The following is a 26,165-nucleotide window of genomic DNA, read 5'->3' on the forward strand; positions in this document are numbered from 1 at the left end:
CCGTAGTGATATCCGAGTCCATTGCTCGCAAAAGGTCATTCACTACTTTAGTAAGTGCTGTCTCTGTGGAGTGAAATCTTCTAAAAGCAGACTGCAGTGGCTCAAAAAGATTATTCTCAGTGAGATAGTCCACGAGCTGTCGCGAGACCACTTTTTCCAGGATTTTAGAACAAAATGACAGATTTGATATTGGTCTATAATTCTTCAATACACTAGGGTCGAGATTAGATTTTTTAAGTAATGGTTTGATCACTGCAGACTTAAAACACCTAGGAACAGATCCAGAAGTCAATGAGAGATTTACAATTTCCAGCACAGTTGGTCCAAGAATGGGCCACAAGTCCTTAAACAGTTTCGTTGGTATAGGATCAATTAAACAGGTTGTGCTTTTAGTAGACGTCACAAGCTTCGTCAGTGCGCCTAACGAGATACCGTCAAAATCTGTAAATCTGGATACCACCTCAGTAGGCGCATCCACCTCCACAGCAGTATGCAGTGGTTGGGCCAAAGCTGTTATGTGTCGGACGCAGCTCGGAGAACCGACCAGCGTTTGAAGGACCCAGTATGAAATAAGCAGAGCACGGTACAAAGGCTAACTGAATTTAATACATAACAGTGATACATAAAAAAACAAAGTGCGGTCTGGCGTGGTGCGCTCCCAGCAGCGCTAACGGTCCGGAGCCAGAAGCTGTTTGGACTCAAGGACCCCGCCGACACCCCCCAGGTGGCCGCAACAAACCGAGTCTGTGAAAGAAGGAACCATTATGTGAGTCCACACTCTACACACAGAGAGAACACTTAAAAGGTGTACAAACAGCAAACACTTCCTGGCTTGATTACTAATCAACTTCCCAACCTGCAGGCATGGAACATCCAGTTCACAAAACTCCACTGCAGGGGAAGTCGATACATGACTAACATACAGCTCAATATAAAAAGGTGTGAGGGACACCACATTTACTGACTGTATAAATGTTAGTCACAAAATCTAACGTACCTCAGGAAGTGTGCTGACGAGCGTGAGACCTCACCCCCTCCTCTTTCACAGACCGTGCATCAAACCTGGACGTTCTCTGCATCCATTGATGATGAGATGGCTCCCGAGACGACAATCTCACCCGTCTGGTCACAAGGTCGAGTCTCTGGCAAATACACACTGTGCACTCCAGTCTTAAATGCCACCATGTTCCAATCCATGCAGATGCACCACAGCTGTGAGTCCTGATGAGCCGCAGGTGATCAGCCTCAGGTGATCAGGGTGAGGTCCTGATAAACTCAGCAACACAGCCACTCAGTTCCAAATGCAAGCCACCTGGAAGGAAAAACAAAAGACAGAAACAAAAAGGCAGCCAGGCCCCCCAGCCATATAACAAAAGCCTGCTGAGATATACTCAACCTAATATCCTCAATTTTCTTCTCGAAAATGGAATGTTGATAGGACTAATATTTTTGGAGAAGCTACAGATATTAGCTAACAACACTGAACAATGGATGTTGCTAACTACATTTTGAACTCACACACCATTCCCAGCAGGGAGCTGTAAATCATGCTTATATTAAAAGCATGCGTGCGTGATTTTATTTAGGAAGTTCAACATAAGTGCATAATATAATTGCAAATACATTAAAATTACATGGATGACACAAGAAAGTGAAAACACTTATTTCCATTGTGTTCCATTTAAAAATCAAATGACAAAATAGAAGTGCTACTACTATGACTAATAATAATAATAATAATAATAATAATAGTAATAATCTATATTATAATAGCCAAGTGGCCTCTATGTGTGTGCGTGTTTATGGTTTTGGTCACGGAGAAAGTCCATGTTAACATTTGCCGTTTTGTATGCTTATTTATTTTGGGTCAAGGAACGCTGTGAAAACAGAAAGATGATAGGACTAATATTTTTTGAGAAATGAGTGATTTTAGCTAACCAGCAAACAATGGACATTGTGATGCAATGCACCATGGGAGTTCAGGGTTTGGGGGGTTTAAATGTTGTTATTGTGGTTCATGTTAGTTTAACAGTGTTGTTAATGTTATTGATTTAGGTGTTTTGTAGTTCAATTGATTTAGCCAGTTTAGTTAAGTGTCATGTTACTCTTACCATGACTGAGTTAAGTGTTATGCTGCTGGTACATGAGTGAAATGTTTATTGCATTTGATGTCTTTCGCCACCGTCTCTGTTTGTGTCTAAAAATAGAAGCACCTGCTTGTGGCAGAATTCGGAAAAGATAAGAAGCTCTCCATGCATGCGTGCATGCGAGCGTGCATGTAGGACTTCAATCAGAGACAAACAGAATTTACATCCAGAAATTACATAATTAACAGGAAAAAAGGGTTGAGTTCCTCTTCTAAAAACTGTTGAGGTCTAAGGTTCTAAAAACAACACTCATATAGAAAATTTGCACAACTGATTATCACCCTTGAAAAATGTCAGCTACATATTTTATAAACACTACCCAATCTAGAGCCCATGGATCCCCACAGGCAACACACTAGTAAAGTTTGCAGACCCTAAAATCATACATTTGTTCCTACTGGATCTTATACACTAATCCAGTAAGTGAAATTGCCACACTGCGCAAAAGCATCCAGGAGATGGAGGAGCAAGAGGACACGCCAGAGTAAATGCAATTATTTGATTATTAAAATTATTTTTTAAGTGTATTTCTTTTCTTAATATTTCCTGTTTGTTTAATACTTGTTGTACAGTGGATGGAAAGTGTATGCTTTAGAGGTTTACCAGTTTAGCTTTATCACAGTCAAGAGATCAATTAAGTGTATTAGCAGTTATCAAAGTTTTCAATTTCAATTTATTTTCATTTATATAGCGCAACATCACAACAGAGCTGCCTCAAGGTGCTTCACATCAAAGTTACAACTAGAGGATTAAGGACCTTGCTCAAGGGCCTTTAGTGATTTTCTGGTCTGACTGGGTTTTGAGTGATGCAATGAAGACATGCACATCCAAAACACATAAAAAGGCATGCAGGACCAAAATATATATATATATAAAAGCAAGAAACCAAATGATCCGCACAGCCACAGCGCTCCGATACAAAAAACTTTCTTTAACAAAAGATACGTAAATGTAATATTTCAGGCAACCAGCACTTCGTCAGACCAGTTTCCCTCTGGCTGGGTTTTGAACCAAGAATCCTCTGGTCTGAAGCCCAACACTTAACCACTAGACCATCTCCTCCACAATATTTGGAGGAAATTTGATTATTCTTTGTAAGATTGGTGATCCTTTATCCGAAATGTAATGCAAAGAAAATATCCAACCAGGTGGCATGTCTGCAGCCAAATAGGATCATATGCAATTGAAAATGTAAAATTTAATGCAAGAACAGATTTGTGTGATGGAATGTTCTCAATCTTGTTAAAGTTAACGCAAAAATGCTGTGACCATTTAAAAAAAATAATGTTCTCTCTCTAGCTCTGTGCATGCTTGTAATTCATATTTTGTGTCAGGAGAGGCATTCGGCATAAAGCTTGGTGCCAAATCAACATGTGGATCCATCCCAAATCCGCTGTGGCGATCCTGAGCAAAACAAAAGATGCCAAAATAAATGAGCTAGTACAGTCAAGTTTCTGCCTGCAGGCCTGGGGTGGGGTACAAAAGTAGTGTTACTGTGAGAATGCTGCTGTGGAACCTGACCTCTCCTCTGGTGAAGCCCATCCTGTTCCATAGGACGTTAAAATATCAAAGGCAGGCTGCTCCCAAAAACTCACAGACACTCTGGTCTCCACCCAAATGAACAAACACTGGTTTTGTGTGGGAGTGTTGAACATTTTACTTTGACATGCTGGTAAACGTTTTTTGCTTGAAGCTTTTCTGACACAAAATATATTTTAGCAACAGTGTCATTAACATGCAACCACATACGTTAGCATGCCAAGTTCACAGACACCCTCCAAAATGCCCAGTTAAAGCTTCCTGGGGGAGGTGATGGTCTAGGGGTTAAGCCCTGGGCCTGAGACCAGAGGATCCTCGGTTCAAATCTCACCCTGACCGGAAAATCACGAAGGGCCCTTGGGCAAGGTCCTTAATCCCCTTGTTGCTCCCAGTGTGTAGTAAGTGCCTTGTATGGCAGCACCCTGACATCGGGGTGAATGTGAGGCATTATTGTAAAGCACGTTAAACGTCTGATGCAGATGGAAAAGTGCTATACAAATGAAGTGGTTCTTTTGTTCCTAATGGGAAAACCAGTTTTTAAGATTCTTGAAGAAACTATTTAAACAGTTAAAATGTTATTATTATAGAATTGAAACAAGTGCACTGTTTAACTTCACTCTTAAAACTCTACAACTTGACAATACCATAAATAACCTGTACATAGAGAATAGTCCATAGTTAAAACTAGATGGTCTGTTGTGTGATGCACAACCATTGAATAGACTGGTTAGTCTGGATAACAGGATCCCTTTTTTATGATCCTCCATCTCCTGGGTCTGTAATTGTGGCATAACTTTGCCACAATTACGCCACTGGACCCTCCCTCACCGTGTGTGTGTGTGTGTGTAAAAAGTTGGGATGTATGGAAAATGAAACAAACAAACAAACAAGAAAAAAACCATGCAAGCAGCCAAACAAAATACAGTAATTCTTAATTTTACTTTGACTTTACTTAAATGCAGACAGTATCAAGACATTTCATATTATTATTATTATTATTATTATTAATATTTGTTTTTTCTCTGGTCAATTTCATTTCGTTTATTAATATACAGTGAGGAAAATAAGTATTTGAACACCCCACGATTTTGCAAGTTCTCCCACTTAGAAATCACGGAGGGGTCTGAAAGTTTCCTCTTATGAACTCCTAACTCCTCCATACAGATCTTCTCTAGATCTTTCAGGTTTGGAGTTTCAGCTCCCTCCAAAGATTTTCTATTGAGTTCAGGTCTGGAGACTGGCCAGGACCTTGAAATGCTTCTTACAGAGCCCCTCCTTAGTTTCCCTGGCTGTGTTTAGGGTCATTGTCATGCTGGAAGACCCAGCCATGACCCATCTTCAATGCTCTTACTAAGGGAAGGAGGTTGTTTGCCAAAATCTCGCAATACATGACCCCATCCATCCTCCCTTCAATACGGTGCAGTCATCCTGTCCCCTTTGCAGAAGAGCACCCCCAGAGTATGATGTTTCCACCCCCATGCTTCACGTTTGGGATGTTTTTCTTGCGGTTGTTCTCATCCTCTAAACATGGTAAGTGGAGTTGATTCCAAAAAGCTCTATTCTGGTCTCATCTAACCACATGACCTTCTCCCATGCCTCCTCTGGATCATCCAGATGGTCACTGGTGAACTTCAAATGGACCTGGACATGTGCTGGCTTGAGCAGGGGGACCTTGCTGCCCTGCAGGATTTTAAACCATGACAGCATCATGTGTTACTAATGTAATCTTTGTGACCTGTGGTCCCAGCTCTCTTCAGGTCATTGACCAGGTCCTCCTGTGTAAATACTTCTTTTCCTCACTGTACATCACTACATTTCAGGACTGCAACACAGTCCAAAAAAGTTAGGACACTAAACCATTTACCATTTTGTAATGTTACCATTGTTTCTCACAACACTTTCTCACAAGCATTTCAGGTGTTATTTTGTCCCCTTCTTCTTGCAAACACATCATAAAGTGCGAAAGTACACAGTTGTTATTGTTGCATTTTTTTTCTTCTCAAAATTGTATGTACATTCTCTGCTCAGGACAGGTCAGGACCACAAGTAGGCCAGTTCAGTTCCCTCTTCCTCTGCAGCCATGCCTTGTATTGTGTGCAAACATGGTTTTGCATTGTCTTGTTGCATGCATGGACATCAAGGGAAAAGATGTCATCTTGAAGGTAGCATATGTTGCTCTGAAATCTCAAAGTACTTTTTCTAAAGTAATGCCACCATCACAGAAATGTAAATTACCTTTGCCAAGGACAATGACATATTCTCCATACCATGGCAGACCCTGGCTTTTAGACTTGTTGCTGACAACAGTGTGGATGGTCATTTCATCCTTGGGCTGGAGAAGACAACAACCATTTCTTCAAAAAAGACTCGGAAACCTGATTAGTTTCACCACAGTATATGTTTCCGCACAGTCTCTGGAATATTTATTTGCCTGACCACAATACACGTGCCCACTGTGTGATGATCCGGCTCAGATGCCTCAGAGCACAGAGATGTCAACACCACTTCTGGACAAGGTTAACATAAGGCTTCTTTTTTGCACAGTCCAGTTTTACGTGGCATTTGTGAATGTAACTCCAGATTGTAGAGTTTGACAAAGGCTTCCCAAAGCAATCCCTTGTGCATGTGATTATACCAGCTACTGATGAATGCTTTTTTTTGATGCAGTGCCTTCTAAAGGATTGGAGAACTTAGTGTTCCATTTAGGCTTGCATCCTTGCCCTTTAGGCACTGAAATTTCTCCAGATTCATTGACTCATTAAATATTATACTCTGTAGAGGGAGAAATATGCAGATCTCTTCCAATCTTTCTTTGAGGAACATTTAAATAATTTTCTTAGGCATTTGTTGGCAAACAGGTTCTTAAGACTCAAAGACCTTTCATAGATTCTGCTTTTGTACCAAATCATGATTAGAGTCACCTGTCAACAATAGTAAATCCCTTCAGCTTCTCTGTTTTCACTTGGAGTCACCACAGCAGATCCAGTGTGAATCTGCATGTGAACCTGGCAAAGGTTTTACACCAGATGCCCTTGTTGATGCAACTCCACATTACATAGAGAATGCACAGAGGTGGCCTTGAATCCGAAACCTTCTGCTCTGGAAACAAGCACAATAACCACTTGGTGACCACTATTCCAGCATCTCCTGTTTGAAATATCATCACTTGATTTTTTTTAACCTCATTTCTAGCCCTGAATCGCTCCATTTAAACTTTTGTGGGATGCATTGCAGGCTTCAAATGCAAGAAAGGATGTATACTGTAAAAACAAACTAAATAATGAATTTGACAACACAAAACATGAATTATCTTGTGTTCATACTGTCTGCAATGAAAGTAACTGTTACAATCCCTGCAAGTTTTTTTTTACATTATCATTTTCCAGACCATTCCAACTTTTTCCTGTTTGCACTTGTAATTAATATTATGTTGAGGTAATATTTTTCAAAAATGTTTTTTTTTTCTGTAATAGATGCTTTGTTTTGTGTTGAAATGTGTTTTCTGCTAATGTGTTGTAAAGCCTTTTATAAACTTTGAAGCTGCAGAAACTTGAAGGTTAAACCAAGAAATCCTAATTAGAACCACAAATAGCTCCTTTAATTGTCTCCTTTGGTTAAGCCTCTATAAAGCGCAAGTAATAAAAATAACTAAAATTGCACAAGAGCTGTCTGACAGATGGGTTTGAGTTTATTTTTTCTTTTCTGCTGCAGTTTGTCTCACAGTCTTGGTGTTCCTTGGAGTTTTTTGTGAATATGGGAATGAGATTTAAAATGTGTGTTGCATTCATATCATACATTGATTTATTACTGTGGGATGGAGATAATGCACAAAAAAAAAAAAGTGTGGTCATATGAACTGAAATTATGGCAACATTTTATTATCTGAACCAAAGAAAACCATTAAACAGGATCTCTTTTAGCAGGTTATTGGAGGAGAAACCTGATGTCTTGCCTAAAGCTGCCTGTGAAGGATTTTTGCAGTGTGATGACATCAGACTTGACTATGTTTCTTGCCTTCTCAGACGGGGCATGATGACGTGGGCCAAGCTGAGGGTGTAGCCACATCTGGCACAGAGTGCTGATGTGAGCAGGAGCTACGGCAAACTGAACCATCTACTCCAGTGGGCAGGATGGGAGAGACGGATGAGGATAATGTTGGAAAGCTGTTTGAAAGCTTTGTCCAAGCCTCGACCTGTAAGGGGGCGCTGCAGGCATTCAGCCTCCTGTGCACACAGCTGGACCTCGATCCTACAGAAAACAATACCTTCTACAGCAGTCTAAAGGTAAAGGTCACCTCCTGGAAGGCCAAAGCACTGTGGAGTAAACTAGACAAAAGAATGTCCCACAAGGAGTACATGAAAGGTGAAGCCTGTGCAGGAACCAAGGTGAGTTCAATAACAGTAACCCTGTACTTTATACTGCAAAACACATACTAATCAGATGTCAGGTGACATGAATATAAGTATAGTGAGCTTAAATAAAACAGAAAGAATTAAAAAATGTTGGGTATGTAACCCTAGCAAGGAGTTTTGTTTCAAAGCATACTTCAGTCTGAATCATCACTTTGAGTTGATGCTTTCATCTCTGAGTCATCATATGACACGCTTTGTTACCATGCATATGCATCCATTTTTTTCTCTTTTTTTTTGCTGTTAAATTCTGTTATTGTTATAACATAATTAAAAGCAGGAACTGTTTTCAATGCTCTCTTTGTCAAAGAATAATCAGCTTCAGTTGGCTGCCAAGCTGCAATGTTTAGATGTCAAAAAGAACAAAATGCACATGATTCTTTTAATAGCATCCATACTTACAGTCTTTGAATGGCTCACTTTTTTTAAAGCTACAGCGTGTGTTATTTGGTGTCATCTAGTGGTGAGGTTGTATGCTGTCTCCGATCACAGTTATGTTTCCTTTCATGTTTTCACTTCTTTGGCAATCCACCCTTTTCAGGTTTCAAATCCCACAAAACTTTGGAGAGTTCGCCGCGCTGCGAGATCTCAGTAACATTGAGAACTGCATTGAGACGCTCTGATCATGCTGCACTTTAACCGCTGCACACAGACAACACCATTAACATCGCAACATAACACTATTTTTATATTGTGCCTAAAACTCTCATGAATATATTCTCTGGGTTTATAGACGTTGTTATTGTGTTTGTTTTATGTAAACATGAGAATCACAGGCTGTCTCTCCGTTATTTTCAGTGGGAGCTGCTGTGAGCTACGCTCAGTTCCTGATTATGTCGTTCTGGGGGAAAGTGAAGTTTGCTCTTTAACGTCTTGATTATTGTCCTTTACAACACTGTTTGTCCTCTTTGTTCCAGACTAATATATATAATATGTCTGAAATTTGGTTTGCGTTTATTAAATTCCACGCAGATTAAACATAGCAGACACGGATTATTTGTTATAATTGTTTAAGCAAGTTTTCAGAGTATCATGGATGCAGTCTCTTATTAACATGACGAAAAGCATAAAAAATTACATTTTTGTAGTATAATATTCATTTACAATTGTCATCATGTGGATTCTCTATGTTGTTTTGACTGCAGCAACTCTCTGGTGTGCAAGGGATTATGGGATACATGAAAACCCTGGATTGGGAATTCATGCTCCCTTGCTTTATCTTGTAATAAGCAATATCAATGACCCTCTTTTTCACAAAAACAAGGTTTTTTAAAACTTGTTAGCCTGCACCCAGTCTTCCAGCCACACTGCAAAATGCAAAAGGTGGTGTAATTATGTCTCTTTTGGGCAACTGTGTCAACATGGTGGTGCAACATGGTGACCTCCATAAGGGTCGTCTATGAGGGCTCCCACGACCATGTTTATATGTCGGGCTCATTCTAATCTTATGAAAACACGTGGATTCATTGTTGCAGACACTAATAAACACATGGTTATTAATGCTATATTCCATTTCTGCTAATAAACACCACTAAATCCTACATACTGTACCTTTAAGACCTCTTAGCCAAAGTTTTTTTTTGTCATTCAAAGAGTCACATTGTTCAGAATTGGTTGCAATCTACCTTTTAAAATTTGTGCTGAACATTTTCAAGGTCACTCAGTTTTATTATTATGCATATAGACTTTCTGCCATTGTGCTGTAAATCCTGACATGTCGTGTTTACCTGAGAAAAGTTGGGAAACTCTAGTCCTCACTTTCATCATGTTAAGTGAAGGTATTGCATTACTTGAGAAATGCATATTCACATAATGTGGGTTTTGCTTCTAAGCCTACATGGCAAAAATGATGCAGTCAGTTTAACAAACTTTCCTTTAAACAGCACGTCAATATATGTGTGTCATCCGGTCACACAAATATTTGCATATTAAAGAGGCACTCCTGAATTTTTCTTGCATGCTCACTTCTAGTTTCATGACTTTTTGGTATAAATTCTGGTATGTCTGCTATGCATGCTATTTGCACCTGGTTCATTTTAAAGGAGTTTTGACTGGTTTATTGCTTTGCATATGGCTGCAACAATGAAAATGGTCCAAATAGTGATATGTGCCAGTTGTTCTGATTTTCTATGAAACCAAGCAATGCAAAACCAGAACAGGACCTAATGACAGATCAGGTGATTGGGATCCGATTTGAAGCAAGATTCATTTAACTGTGGTTTCTGATTTTGGGCACTTTTGCTCATGGTTGATGAAGACGCAGACAGGCCTTTAAAACTCAGACACTATTAGAACTCATGAGTGGGTAATCATTCAATTCATTCAATTTTATTTATATAGCGCCAAATCACAACAAACAGTTGCCCCAAGGCGCTTTATATTGTAAGGCAAGGCCATACAATAATTACGTAATGAGAAGTGAGCGGAGCCAATTACATAGATACAAATATAGATACAAAATAATTGTAAGGGTGAATGTATTTTTAACAGCTAAGACACAGCCAACTGTCTTTGAGCCATACATCATCATCATCATCATCATCATCATATCCTGGGATTATTTACTGCTGCGGATGCCCGTCCCTGACTTCTAGTTGTCAGAGGAGAGCAAGTCCCTGGGGTCAGGGTAGGCAGTAGGTAATTAGCTCCTCATACAGAGGCCCTCCAAGCAACTGGGTCCAGCGGGTCAGTGCTGGCCAGGTTACTGACTTTCATGTCGGCCTTGACACAGTCAGACCAGGTCTTCTTGGGTCTTCCTCGTCCTCTTCGACCAGGCATAGCCATACTCATGATGGTGTTGATGGCCGAATCAGCACGCATGCCATGGCTGTACCAGCAGAGGCGTCGGGAGCGCAGTACGGTCGTCACATCTGCTAGCCCCAGCCTGACAAGGAGCGAGTCGATGGGGACATCATCTGACGCCTTCACACCGCACATCCGCTTCACCATCGCTCGGTCATTGCGCTGCAGTCATTGCATGTCCTCAGCATTTGGCGCTCAAGTCTTGCTTGCGTACAACAGTGCTGAGCACACACAGGTGTACAACCTCCCTCGCGCTTGGGTGTGACATGCTTGGAGGTGAGGATGGGGAGCAGTTTCTTGAACTTGGCCCAAGCACATCTGCTTGGGTGATGATGGTCAATTCGCTGTCTCCTCCACCGCATATCATGTCACCAAGGTAGCAGAAGCTTGGCACTGCGTCCAGCATGGTTCAAGAAAAGAAACCCAAGAGAAAATCAGAAAAACAACAATACACTTCAACTCTGATACGCATACTGTATCTTTTATGTATGTAGTCATGTTGAGGCGTGTCTTGTGACCTCCCTGGGTTTTGAGCTTGCATAGCCTTTGTTCCAACTCAATACTGGACCAATTATCAAATTTCTGTGCTGAGTGAAACACTGAACTCAAAAACATCCACAAATAGTATGCAGATTGAAAAATCAAAGAATTCCTCTTTAAGTGCAATGAAGTTTTTTTTTTCTTTTTTCTTGTGAACATGATAACTGGGGCTGTTCATGTTATATAGTTAAAAATAAAAGTTGTGAGAGACTTCGGGCCACATGTTGTTTTTGTTCCACTTGGGGTTTTATAGGTGCAGACCAAATTTGAACTCAATCAGATAAGATTTAGAGGTCCCCCAGAGTGACACATTTTCCTCTCCCTCCGTTGGCAAGGCAACGTCGCCCTAACGGGAGAAAAGTGGTGGTTGATTGGTCACCCAGAGGAGGACATTACTGGAATTACTGGATTACTACATTGCTTGTTTGGGGAAAATTGTTGCTTTGTGGGGGACCCCTAACAACATCCGATTACAATAAAATTTGGCACAGATCTTTTTTTTTTTTTTTTTTTTTTTAGCGGAACAAGAACAACATGTGGCCCAAAAGATTTTGTAACATTTGACATTTTGAATAGGTCTAAAGATAACTCAAAGTAGAATCTTGGCACTTACACCACAAGTACCATTGCGTCATGGGTATGTGGATCAGATATTACACTTATTGGGTGCATGTCGTATGTGTGCATATTAATGAGAACATTTTTTAAGAGTTGTTTGTATTATACTCACAAGACTCAACTAAGTTGGAATTTAGCTGCACTTTACTGTTGTCTACCCTCTCCCCCACCCCGCCGCCACCATCACCCACTGCAATGAGAACCACATTGTAATGTAGTATAACCTCCTGCTGAGTTTAATCATGAACATATAGTCAGTTAACTAGCAGTTGGCTCAAAGACATTGTGTCGGTGTCCTGTATGGTGTCACTGTGGGTTTATCAGGAGGAGACTGTCGGAAAATCTGTGCCTGATTATCTCTCAGACATTATCTACCACCCGTCTGAACATGTTGTTATTGCACAGAGAGTCAAAGAGCATCACTCCCTGAGTTTTCTTATTTGGCCAGAATTATTCTGAGGATTATCTGTGATTTTTAGATGAGGCCATCAAAATATCAAAATATGGCCATCAGGTATTGCGAAGGCTTTATGTCCATCCATCCGTTTGTCCATCTGTCTGAGCTCATCCATTTTTTTTTAGAAGTGGGGGTGACAGCCAATGAGAGTAGAGTGGCACCGTGACACCACTGGCTGGTCCCTCTCTGGCCCTCCAAAACCGCTTCATTTATGTGTAAATATAACATGTTTCTCATATATTATATAGAAATAAACACTTTTAAAACTGAAAATGGTGTTTTTGGAACCCAAAAAGTTTTCGGGTTCCATTGGGTGGGCGGGCCCAAGCATATCAGTGGGCGGGCACTGCCCCCTAGGGCTCGCCCATAGCGACTGGTGTGCTGAAAACACCTCTGGAGTGATTTAGCAAAAATTTTGCGGACGTTAGTGTGGTGACTTCACTGGCTGGTCTTGCTAGCTGTTAACTTTGCTTCGTTTGTGTGTAAATTTAACATATTTCTCATATGTTATGTAAAAGCTACTGACAAATAAACACTTCCAAATCTGAAAACATTGCTTTTGTATCCTGATTACACTTCTGGAGTGATTTACAAGACATTTTGCAGACGTTAGCATGGTGACATCACTGGCTGGTCAAGCTAGCTGCTGACTCTGTTTTGTTTGTCGGACAACAATGTCGGACTCTGTAGTTTTCTCTGGGCCCCTCCCCAATCGGACCGGGAGTGACATGTTTAGCCACATGTTCTCCCTGAATTGCTGGCTGTCTGAGTGGTGTCCAAAAAATGAGGTGGGCTTCATAGATAATTGGCAAAGCTTCTGGGGAAAACCTGGTCTTGTTAGGAGAGACGGCATCCATCCCACTTTGGATGGAGCAGCTCTCATTTCTAGAAATCTGGCCAATTTTATTAAACCCTCCAAACTGTGACTATCCTGGGTTGGGACCAGGAAGCAGAGTTGTAGTCTTACACACCTCTCTGCAGCTTCTCTCCCCCTGCCATCCCCCCAATACCCCATCCCCGTAGAGACGGTGCCTGCTCCCAGACCACCAACAACCAGTAAAAATCTATTTAAGCATAAAAATTCAAAAAGAAAAAATAATATAGCACCTTCAACTGCACCACAGACTAAAACAGTTAAATGTGGTTTATTAAACATTAGGTCTCTCTCTTCTAAGTCCCTGTTAGTAAATGATATAATAATTGATCAACATATTGATTTATTCTGCCTTACAGAAACCTGGTTACAGCAGGATGAATATGTTAGTTTAAATGAGTCAACACCCCCGAGTCACACTAACTGTCAGAATGCTCATAGCACGGGCCGAGGGGGAGGATTAGCAGCAATCTTCCACTCCAGCTTATTAATTAATCAAAACCCCAGACTGAGCTTTAATTCATTTGAAAGCTTGACTCTTAGTCTTGTCCATCCAAATTGGAAGTCCCAAAAACCAGTTTTATTTGTTATTATCTATTATCCACCTGGTCGCATTTATTTCTTCTAGGCTGGACTACTGTAATTCATTATTATCAGGTTGTCCTAAAGGTTCCCTGAAAAGCCTTCAGTTAATTCAAAATGCTGCAGCTAGAGTACTGACAGGGACTAGAAGGAGAGAGCATATTTCACCCATATTGGATTCTCTTCATTGGCTCCCTGTTAATTCCAGAATAGAATTTAAAATTCTTCTTCATAAGGTTTTGAATAATCAGGTCCCATTTTATCTTAGGGAACTCATAGTACCATATCACCCCAATAGAGCACTTCGCTCTCAGACTGCAGGCTTACTTGTAGTTCCTAGGGCTTGTAACAGTAGAATGGGAGGCAGAGCCTTCAGCTTTCAGGCTCCTCTCCTGTGGAACCAGCTCCCAATTCAGATCAGGGAGACAGACACCCTCTCTACTTTTAAGATTAGGCTTAAAACTTTCCTTTTTGCTAAAGCTTATAGTTAGGGCTGGATCAGGTGACCCTGAACCATCCCTTAGTTATGCTGCTACAGACTTAGACTGCTGGGGGGTTCCCATGATGCACTGAGTGTTTCTTTCTCTTTTTGCTCTGTATGCACCACTCTGCATTTAATCATTACTGATTGAGCTCTGCTCTCTTCCACAGCATGTCTTTTTCCTGATTCTCTCCCCTCAGCCCCGACCAGTCCCAGCAGAAGACTGCCCCTCCCTGAGCCTGGTTCTGCTGGAGGTTTCTTCCTGTTAAAATTGAGTTTTTCCTTCCCACTGTCGCCAAGTGCTTGCTCACAGGGGGTTGTTTTGACCGTTGGGGTTTTTCTGTAATTATTGTATGGCTTTTGCCTTACAATATAAAGTGCCTTGGGGCAACTGTTTGTTGTGATTTTTGGCGCTATATAAATAAAATTGATTTGATTTGATTTGTGTGTAAATATAGCATCTTTATATATATATATATATATGTGTGTGTGTGTGTGTGTGTAAAAGCTACCAACAAATAAACAATTGTAAAACTGAAAACACTGTTTTTGTAACCTGATAATATACAATGAAATTTGTCCTCTGCATTTAACCCATAATAATTAAATTAGTTAATTAAGGGTTAATTAACCCATAATTAGAGTTAGACACAATCCAACCACTAGGAGCAGTGGGCAGCCACAGTCTGGCACCCGGGGACCAACTCCTCTTGTAGAGACTCTGACTTTGGCAGGGAAAGAGAAAGGAGCAGACACTAAATAAGCATGTTTTTATTTTAATCACATACTTTTAAATTTTGACGCAAGTATGAAGGGAGTGCAGACAGATGGTCTGCATTTATCTCACCGGTAAGCTTGTCTTCTTTCCAGGTGAGTCAGAGAGTGACGCCTCGAGTCTTCACAGTAACGCTTTTCATCACTGACAGATGTGATATCACTCAACGCCTTCTCCTCATTTTCCCGCTGCAGCCGCAAACTTTAACAGGATGTGATGTCATCCCTGTTTTATGGCCCGACACAACTGGCTGCAGTGACACGTAACCACAGTTTATTCCTTTGTCATTAAGTTTTATGTGGACAAAAATGAAAACAAAACAGTCTTTTTCATAATCATGACGCCAGTCGTTCTCACTTTATTAAAGGCCTGAGATATGAGACTTCAAGTTCAAACCATTCGCCCCTGTCAGTTTTTGTAATTAAACAATGAATGCACTGAAATATGGTCACACTCAGTGGGCACAGACCCTGAAAACAACTGTAGTTTCCTCCACCAAGGAAGTTATGTTTTATTGTGGCTGTTTATTTGTTTGTCACCAGCATTATTCTAAACCCTACCTACAGATTTACATAAAACTCAGTGGAGGGGTAGATCATGGACTAAATAAGAAGTCCTTAAATTTTGGAGCAGATCAGGTTCACTTGGCAACTCCTGGATATGGGCATTGCCAGACCTCTTTTACTACCATACCTAAGTTGTACAATTCTGGTTTCGAGTGCTAGTATATATCTGCTGTGATCCATTAAAACTCAAGTACAAGTTTTAACAACTACCTATTTTTTTTTCAGCAGTAGATTAATTTAGATTGATTTGTTTTTATCATGTGCAATATTGTTTTCAAATGTGCAATTGGGGAGATTTTCACCAATTTGATTGTGTATGGTGTTATACAATGACAATAAATCTTATTCTATTCTATTCCATTCTATTCTAATATCGGGAAAAGATTATATGTTTTTCAAATCCAAAGTATAAAATCAACATAGTGTAACCACAAATACAAAGCTACGTGTAGTGTTGCCGCAGGTTAAATTATTTGTCTACAACTTTTTTTGTCTGCAAATGATGCTGCATTCACCTGCTGGTTTTATGTAGCAGATGGTAAACAGGTTGTTCCATTGTGGAATGGGAACAAAAATCCTCCACTGCTCCAGATCAACCGGATCACATAAAAAACTACTCATCTGTTTTTCTTGAAAATTGTTGGAAGGGTGGGTAAGAAACCATTTACTTTTGGTGTAGATCCCATTAACAGGTTTGGTCCAGGAATTAATTTTTTTCCCTTAAAGGATGTGATAGACAAACAAGAAAACAGCCTCTGTGACACAGGTAATAACAGCGATGCTGCTGGATTTTGAAAGCAGCATATGTGATTTTGTGTGGGCATAATTTAACTTCCAGTACTGAGCTGCAATTTGTGTCTCCAGCAGCCAAATAGACACTCTAAACCAGCCCAATGGGCCACCCTTTGGGCTGGTTTTGTCACCAAGCCCTGGCAACCCCTTGGGTATACTGTAGCATGCATGCAGATATGGACTGGAATTTTACAACTGTGGTATGGTAACAGTATGCAGACACAACATGAGTAAAACTGACATAAAACCAATGACTTTATATTAACTAACAATATCATAAGCAGTACAATCCAACATGAGATTACTTTCTTAGAATTCCATGGTCTTCATTCACAGATTCATTCACAGTGAAGCACTGTGCAGCTCTTAAAGAATGTAAGATTTTACATGTACATTTAATCATATTTCATTCAGTAGTTTGTGCTATAGCTTCTATTTTTGCTGATATCTGCAATAACCATAAATGGCCTGTGTCAAAGGTCATAATTCTGTGCATTCCAACTGCATACTCAAAAAGATGTCAAAATTCATATAATTCTGTTCGGTAGTTCATGTAGTTTAGCTTGGATTTGGATGCAGATTCAGATGAAAGCAAGACAGGATCACCATCCGATATAACTCACTCCACTGTGTGGTAGCATAGCAAACTGAAGTATGGATCTTAATTATTAATAAGTAAATAAATCATCCTACATACTGTTGAGGGATGGAATAAGGGTTAGAGTGAATATGAATGAGGAACCTTTTCTGTCTGTGGGGAGGTGTGTGCTCTGCTGAGTGACTCTCCAGTCATTAATGCTGCAACTAATAGTTTTCAGATTATTGTTACAGTTACAGTGAGGAAAATAAGTATTTGAACACCCTGCGATTTTGCAAGTTCTCCCACTTAGAAATCATGGAGGGGTCTGAAATTTTCATCTTAGGTGCATGTCCACTGTGAGAGACATAATCTAAAAAAAAAAAAAAAAATCACAATGTATGATTTTTTAAATAATTTATTTGTATGTTACTGCTGCAAATAAGTATTTGAACACCTGTGAAAATCAATGTTAATATTTGGTACAGTAGTCTTTGTTTGCAATTACAGAGGTCAAACGTTTCCTGTAGTTTTTCACGAGGTTTGCACACACTGCAGCAGAGATTTTGGTCCACTCCTCCATACAGATCTTCTCTAGATCTTTCAGGTTTGGAGTTTCAGCTCCCTCCAAAGATTTTCTACTGAGTTCAGGTCTGGAGACTGGCCAGGCCACTCCAGGACCTTGAAATGCTTCTTATGGAGCCCCTCCTTAGTTGCCCTGGCTGTGTGTTTGGGGTCATTGTCATGCTGGAAGACCCAGCCATGACCCATCTTCAATGCTCTTACTGAGGGAAGGAGGTTGTTTGCCAAAATCTCGCAATACATGACCCCATCCATCCCCCCTTCAATACGGTGCAGTCATCCTGTCCACTTTACAGAAGAGCACTCCCAGAGTATGATGTTTCCACCCCCAGGCTTCACGGTTGGGATGGTTTTCTTGGGGTTGTTCTCATCCTCTAAACATGGTAAGTGGAGTTGATTCCAAAAAGCTCCATTCTGGTCTCATCTGACCACATGACCTTCTCCCATGCCTCCTCTGGATCATCCAGATGGTCACTGGTGATCTTCAAACGGGCCTGGACATGTGATGGCTTGAGCAGGGGGACCTTGCTGCCCTGCAGGATTTTAAACCATGACAGCATCATGTGTTACTAATGTAATCTTTGTGACTGTGGTCCCAGCTCTCTTCAGGTCATTGACCAGGTCCTCCTGTGTAGTTCTGAGCTTTCTCAGAATCATCTTTACCCCACGAAGTGAGATCTTGCATGGAATCCCAGACTGAGGGAGATTGACAGTCATCTTGTGTTTCTTCCACTTTCTAATAAATAATCCTAACAGTTGTTGTCTTCTACCAAGCTGCTTGCCTGTTGTCCTGTAGTCCATCCCAGCCTTGTGCAGGTCTACAGTTTTGTCCCTGGTGTCCTTAGACAGCTCTTTGGTCTTGGCTATGCTGGACAGGTTGGAGTGTGATTGATTGAGTGTGTGAACAGGTGTCTTTTATACAGGTAACAAGTTCAAACAGGTGCAGTTAATACAGGTAAAGAGTGCAGAATAAGAGGGCTTCTTGAAGAAAAATTAATAGGTCTGTGTGAGCCAGAATTCTTGCTGGTTGGTAGGTGTTAAATACTTATTTGCAGCAGTAACATACAAATAAATTATTAAAAAAATCATACATTGTGATTTCCAGATATTTTTTTTTATTTTTTTTTAGATTATGTCTCTCACAGTGGACATGCACCTAAGATGAAAATTTCAGACCCCTCCATGATTTCTAAGTGGGAGAACTTGCAAAATCGCAGGGTGTTCAAATATGTATTTTCCTCACTGTATTTGATTAAAAGCCTATATGAAAAATGGGTAAAACATGCACCTATCAATTTTCCAGAGCCTAGGGTGGCATTTTTCAAAAATCTGTTGTTTATTATTTATTTTTACCTGATTAGACTGCACCTGAATGCACAGGTGTGACCCCCACGGGATCCAGATCAAATGCAATATAACCCAACCAAGTGCAATATTTATACATTTTTATACCTATTCCACCTTTCTATACCTATTCCACTGACATGGTTTATATATTTATATTCTTCTTATTTTATTTTATTTAATTTTACTTATTCTATTCTAGAAGTGTCCTATTCTTGTACTGGAGGGGAGATGCTCTCAAATTTTGTTGTGCGCCCAGTTGTACAATGACAATAAACAGCTATTCAATAATATTCTATTCTAAAATCCAACCTTGTTTAATTTACAATCTCATAAACTCAGTAAAGTCAAATTTTGACTTTTTATCTCTTGCTTAAATGCCTGGAGTGATTAATCAGTTATCAAAGTATTTGTTAATGATAACACTGGTCAACACGATTTTTCTTGCATGGAGTTTTTCAGTGGATTTCTGCCAGTTTGTGGGCACTGAATACGAATACGAATATGGTGTTAGTTTTTGGCAATCACATCACATTTTTGAGATATGAAGACATTTTTCTCATATCAAGCATCAAAAGCTGCGGTCTCGCACACGTCTTATTTTAATTTTTATTTTAATTTTACAACTCTTGTTCACATTTCGTGAACATGGCTTAGAAACTGTGCTTTTGAAGCTGCTTTTGTGCATGATTAGTGGCATCAAAGCTGTGAGTGAATGAGCAACTTTTGCGTAATCCTTCAATACGGAACATGCAGACTGCAAAAAAAACCAAAACAAAACAAAAAAATGTGATGTGATAGAGAAAATCTGAGCTTAGATTCGGATTCAGCAGCCCAACATTACCCAAAATCAGTTCTCAAAGTCCATGCAAGGAAAAAAAAAACTGTTTTTGTTGACCAGCATTATCTTCAAGTCAAGAGACTGACCAGCTAATTGTTTCAGTGTGACTGTTGAAACCACACAGGGTACTCAGGTGATGCCTGGTTCTGAGACTTTGTATAGAGGTCAGTCATCGGTGGACATACAGACACAAACACGTCTGACTTTTATATGTAAGAGTATTACGGTAATATAACAGTGAAAGCAGATAAGGTATAGATTGCTCGTCTAGGGGTGTGTGCGGTTGACATTATCACCTCACAGCAAAGGGGTCCCGGGATTAAATCCACAAATTGGGAGCGCCAGCTTCAGCAAGTACAGATGTACAGGTTTGATGAATCAACATGGCTGCTGCCAGCTTGAAGGCTGTTAACCCCCAAAATGTTAACAAGGTGGCAGCTGTAGCACTGTCTGTTGGGTCCCACCCACAGGAAGAGCGATGAAGGATGTGGTTTTAACGGTGCTGTTAAAGCGGTAGTGGAAAGTGGATGGCTGCACTGGGTTTCAGCTGTGCTCCACACAGTGATACACTGATTGAAATATGAAGGTGTTTTATGAAGCTGGGTTTGGATGTGACCAGGGTGAGGTGGCTCTGAGGTGACAGGGAAGTCAAAAGGAAGACCAGATGTGCATGTGTAAGGTTTTCAGGAAAAGCCGGATATCCTGAATGGAAACAGGATGAGCCAAAAAGTGCAAGCCACCACTAGATAGATCAAAGCATTTACTTTTCTTTTTGTTAAAAATGTGTACCACATGATTGTATGTCATGTTTCCCAAAATTCATTTTTATTTACTGTTGCATAAAGCAGGGGCTTCAAATTTAGCATATGTACCTCGTACAGTTCAAATCTATGCTTCTAACAGGTAGAAGTAAAATTTAGGCATGAAATGACTCATTTTATATTTGCATGACTTATGTCACACAAATCCATATAGCACTATAGAGACAAAAAATTTCTTTGTACCCTGCCTGTAGACATTTTAACATGGGCTTCTATGGAAGCCTGCTCGCTTTCATAGGCAGCATAGGAACTGCAACTTCTTCTAGCTGAAGCTTAGCACCTGAGAATTATGCTTTTTCCAAAAGGGTGAGGGGGTGTGGCCAGTAGCATCTCCTTTTAATTTAAAGCAGCAGGCACAGAAACAGGTCATTTCTTAAAATTGGTTATGTTCCGGCTGCATCACCTCAGTGTCTGTGGGAAATTTTTGGCTGCAGGCTTTAATATCTGTTTTAAGACACCTGGCTAAAATGGTGACGCTTTAATAGTATCTTGATGCTGCTCAGTGCACACACATTTAAGAAGCACATATTTATTTTTTGATATCTGCCTGGTGGGAAAAAAAGAAAACTTTACTTGCTTCCCTATTTCTGAGGGGGAAAAACAAAACTTTGCCAACAAGCAGGGTTTTTTTTCAGACACATTTTTCACTGTTTGCACTTGAGACTACCTCATCTTTATAACCTCAAGCTAAATACTGTGTTCCCATCACCCACATCCACGTGTGAAGTCATCGTCATCCTGGAACTGAAACATGTCCAACCTAAAAGCCTAAATAACTTGTTATTGGAGCTGGAGCCATTTAGGGAATTATGTGGGATTATGGTCAGCTGGCACCGGGTGCCCTGTAAACAGCACACAGTGAAGTTGTACATCAGTGTGTGAAAGTGAATAATTAATTTAATGAGGTTATGGAGACAGCAAAATGACCTACTTGTTACACATGGTGGGGGAAACAAAAATTTCATGTGCGGTTTCTTCCATTTTTTGAAGCATGCATTCTCAGACGCTGCCACCTCAGCACTGACTTAATGCATTTTTTCTAAGTGAGGCTAATGCCTAAATAATATCTTAGAAATGAGTGCATAATAGTAGTTTTTAGCATGAAAGACATTTGTTGGCAAGAATTTTTCTGAGCAGTTTTGCAGTATGTGCGCTGCGTACATACACGTATGCTACTTTTTAAAATAAGCAATCCAGCACTTGAACGATGTTCAGCAGAGAGTGTGCTCGTTTAATAATATCTTATTTTGCTCTAAACATGTTTCATCTCTGTGATCATTTTGTGGCTTGGGCTGGTAATGATTTGTCTTTCTCTTTAATGTAGTGCCTTATCATTGGAGGGGGCCCCTGTGGGCTGAGGACAGCCATCGAGTTGGCCTTAATGGGTGCCAAAGTGGTGGTGATTGAGAAGAGAGATTCTTTCTCCAGGAACAATGTGCTGCATCTTTGGCCCTTCACCATCCATGATCTTCGAGGTCTCGGAGCCAAAAAGTTTTATGGCAAATTCTGTGCAGGAGCCATAGATCACATCAGTGAGTTTCTCAGCACCAATCATAAAACTAAATGAAGGCTGATAGAGCAGCTTAAACCTTACATTTTCCTGATGGAGCTGTCTGCATGTCTATATATTAAAAGTGAAGTGGCCTCTGTGTATGTGTATGTGTGCGTGCACGTGTGTAACTTTGATCACGGAGAAACCGGGGAGAGCTGACATTTGCCGTTTGATATGTTTATGTGTTTTGGGGCAAGGATGAACATCAGGAACACGGAAAGTTGATAGGACTAATATTTTTGGAGAAATTAGGGATATTCGGTAAAAAAGAGTGAACAATGGACGTTGAGATCACCATTAATCAGTCCCTGTAACCAGACAAGCTCTGAACTAAGGAAATATCTCAACCTTACCAGTTGCAAAACATGACATCAACTAAATGCCAAATAATAAATGCACAGTCCAGTTTCATGTTTTGTTTTGTTTTGCTTTTTTCGTGCTCCCGTCACGAAATGATTCAAATTTTCGTGAGGGTTTTTTTTTAACTCACTATTACTAACCCTCAGGGGCATCAGACTGGGGGGGGCAAAGGGTACTATGTACCCAGGGCCCAGAGCATGGGGGGGGGGGGGGGGGGGGCACAAAAAACTGGCAAATACATTTTTGTGTTGCATGTTATTAATGTCCATACAATTCATGTTGTAAAAGAATATAATTAGAATGAATGTATAAATGTTGCAAAACATAATTCTGCTCTAACAATAATATTGAAAGATCTCTGAGGGCCCTTCCCACCCCTGCAGTTGTACAATGGTTTAGTCCAGGCGCACAGGTGACACCCCCCCTTCTCACACACACACACACACACACACACACACACACACACACACACACACACACACACACACACACACACACACACACACACACACACACACACACACACACACACACACACACACACACACACACACACGTCCCAAACAGGATCTGACAGAAAGAGGAGGTGTTTACTAGTGCTGAAACAAGTAATCGATATAATCGATTATTAAAATAGTTGTCAACTAATTTAGTCATCAATGAGTTGTTAAATAACTTTGTTTTACTGCAAATGTTTCGTTTCTTCCATATAAATCAACTGTTTCTGCAGTGCGGCTTTGCTTTGAACCTTGAACCAATCAAAGCAGTGATTCGTAGATTGAAGCAGTGCTTCAGTCTGGTGCTTTGTTGTTTCAGTGTTTTATTTCCCTTAATCTTAATTTTTCCCACTAAAACCCCAAAGAGCATATGTCTGTGAGTAATATTTACCTTTTTATGTTAATCTGGCCAGTTATGGTCTTCTGAAACAGTTGATAGATGTATTTTATAACCAGGGTTGGGTAGGATTACTTTGAAATGTAATCCAAATGTAATCAGATTACAAGTAATCCAAATGTATGTACATACATACATGTAATCCACATGTATTCTTTCAAAGTAATCCTACCCAACCTTGTTTATAACTTAAAAACGGGACCGATGCTAACACGTTAGGATGTCTATGGTGTTTTCAATGTTAAAGTTAGCATTAAGATGTTGCATCTGTCAGCACATTTGTTTTCTGTATAATAATTCATGGATCAGCGTTTGTTGTTGTAAAAGAGTCAAATGTATTACAAAATGTAATATTTTATTCATTTATTTTTATTTATATATCAATAATAATAATAAATGACAACAATAATAGTAATAATAACTAATAATGCCACAATACAGTTTTAGAGAAATGGACAAAAAGAATCTGATAAAACAAAACAGAAAAGACTAAACCAACTAACAATGAACATAAATAAATAAATATAGAAATAACTTTCGTGTGAACACCTAGTGACTCTTCAACCTCCACTTCATCCCTGTTTTATTTAAGTTTAATGACAATTTGTTTTGGTCAAACCACATCAAAGCTGTGTTTTTACACAAGAAAAAAATAAAATGCAGTAAACTGCACATTTGTGTCTTTTTTCATGAAAATATCTTATTAAATATAACATATTACACTTTCGTCAGGCCTTTAAAATACTTTTGTGGACTCTTGCTGTAATATGTTGTCAGTGGTTGAGATAGCTATTGTAGGCATGTAAACCTGATGGAAATCTCTTTGTGGTGTGTCGGTGATGTATGTATGTCAAATCAAATCAAATCAATTTTATTTATATAGCGCCAAATCACAACAAACAGTCGCCCCAAGGCGCTTTATATTGCAAGGCAAAAGCCATACAATAATTACAGAAAAACCCCAACGGTCAAAACGACCCCCTATGAACAAACACTTGGCGACAGTGGGAAGGAAAACTCCCTTTTAACAGGAAGAAACCTCCAGCAGAACCAGGCTCAGGGAGGGGCAGTCTTCTGCTGGGACTGGTTGGGGCTGAGGGGAGAGAGTCAGGAAAAAGACATGCTGTGGAAGGAAGCAGAGATCAATCACTAATGATTAAATGCAGAGTGGTGCATACAGAGCAAAAAGAGGTGAATAAAAAGAAACACTCAGTGCATCATGGGAAACCCCCCAGCAGTCTAAGTCTATAGCAGCATAACTAAGGGATGGTTCATGCTCTAATCTCTGTAATAAAATGTTATGGTCAACAGGATCAAAAGCTGCACTGAGGTCTAGTTAAAGTTAAAGGAATACTCGGCTCAATAGAGCTCTGACTCTTTGTCAGCCTGGCTACAGTGCTGAAAAGAAACCTGGGGTTATTCTTATTTTCTTCAATTAGTGATGAATAGTAAGATGTCCTAGCTTTACGGAGGGCTTTTTATAGAGCAACAGACTCTTTTTCCAGGCTAAATGAAGATCTTCTAAATTAGTGAGACGCCATTTCCTCTCCAGCTTACGGGTTATCTGCTTTAAGCTGCGAGTTTGTGGGTTATACCACGGAGTCAGGCACTTGTGATTTAAGGCTCTCTTTTTCAGAGGAGCTACAGCATCCAAAGTTGTGCTCAATGAGGATGTAAAGCTATTGACGAGATAATCTATCTCACTCACAGAGTTTAGGTAGCTACTCTGCACTGTGTTGGTATATGGCACTGAAGAACATAACAAAGAAGGAATCATATCCTTAAACCTAGTTACAGCGCTTTCAGAAAGACTTCTACTGTAATGAAACTTATTCCCCACTGCTGGGTAGTCCATTAAAGTAAATGTAAATGTTATTAAGAAATGATCAGACAAAAAGGGTTTTTTAGGGAATACTGTTAAGTCTTCAATTTCTAAACCATATGTCAGAACAAGATCTAAAGTGTGGCTAAGGTGGTGGGTGGGCTCATTTACATTTTGAGCGAAGCCAACTGAGTCTAATAATAGATTAAATGCAGTGTTGAGGCTGTCATTCTCAGCATCTATGTGGATGTTAAAATCATCCACTATAATTATCTTATCTGAGCTAAGCACTAAGTCAGACAAAAGGTCTGAAAAATCACAAAGAAACTCACAGTAACGACCAGGTGGACGATAGATGATATCAAATAAAACTGGTTTTTGAGACTTCCAATTTGGATGGACAAGACTAAGTGTCAAGTTTTCAAATGAATTAAAGCTCTGTCTGGGTCTTTGATTAATTAATAAACATTTTCTATTGAGTTCAGGTCTGGAGACTGGCTAGGCCACTCCAGGACCTTGAAATACTGCTTATGGAGCCACTCTTTAGTTGCCCTGGCTTTGTGTTTGGGGTCATTGTCATGCTGGAAGACCCAGCCAGGACCCATCTTCAATGCTCTTACTGAGGGAAGGAGGTTGTTTGCCAAAATCTCATGATACATGACCCCATCCATCCTCCCTTCAATACGGTGCAGTCATCCTGTCCCCTTTGCAGAAGAGCACCCCCAGAGTATGATGTTTCCACCCCCATGCTTCACGGTTGGGATGGTTTTCTTGGGGTTGTTCTCATCCT

General features: G+C 40.1%; 1 protein-coding gene across 4 annotated transcripts in view; it reads left to right on the forward strand.

The window, feature by feature from the left end:
- Positions 1-26,165, forward strand: part of mical2a (microtubule associated monooxygenase, calponin and LIM domain containing 2a) — a 124,648-nt gene that overhangs the window by 29,333 nt on the left and 69,150 nt on the right. For all 4 annotated transcript variants that reach the window (XM_034190702.1, XM_034190685.1, XM_034190695.1 and 1 more), the window contains exons 2-3: positions 7,709-8,071; positions 22,072-22,279. In XM_034190702.1, the coding sequence (XP_034046593.1) occupies positions 7,817-8,071; positions 22,072-22,279 (463 nt within the window). In that variant the 5' untranslated portion in view covers positions 7,709-7,816. The remainder of the gene's footprint in view (positions 1-7,708; positions 8,072-22,071; positions 22,280-26,165) is intronic.

The sequence above is a fragment of the Thalassophryne amazonica genome, chromosome 2 (genome assembly GCF_902500255.1).
Source record: "Thalassophryne amazonica chromosome 2, fThaAma1.1, whole genome shotgun sequence".
In the NCBI taxonomy this organism is placed as follows: Eukaryota; Metazoa; Chordata; class Actinopteri; order Batrachoidiformes; family Batrachoididae; genus Thalassophryne; species Thalassophryne amazonica.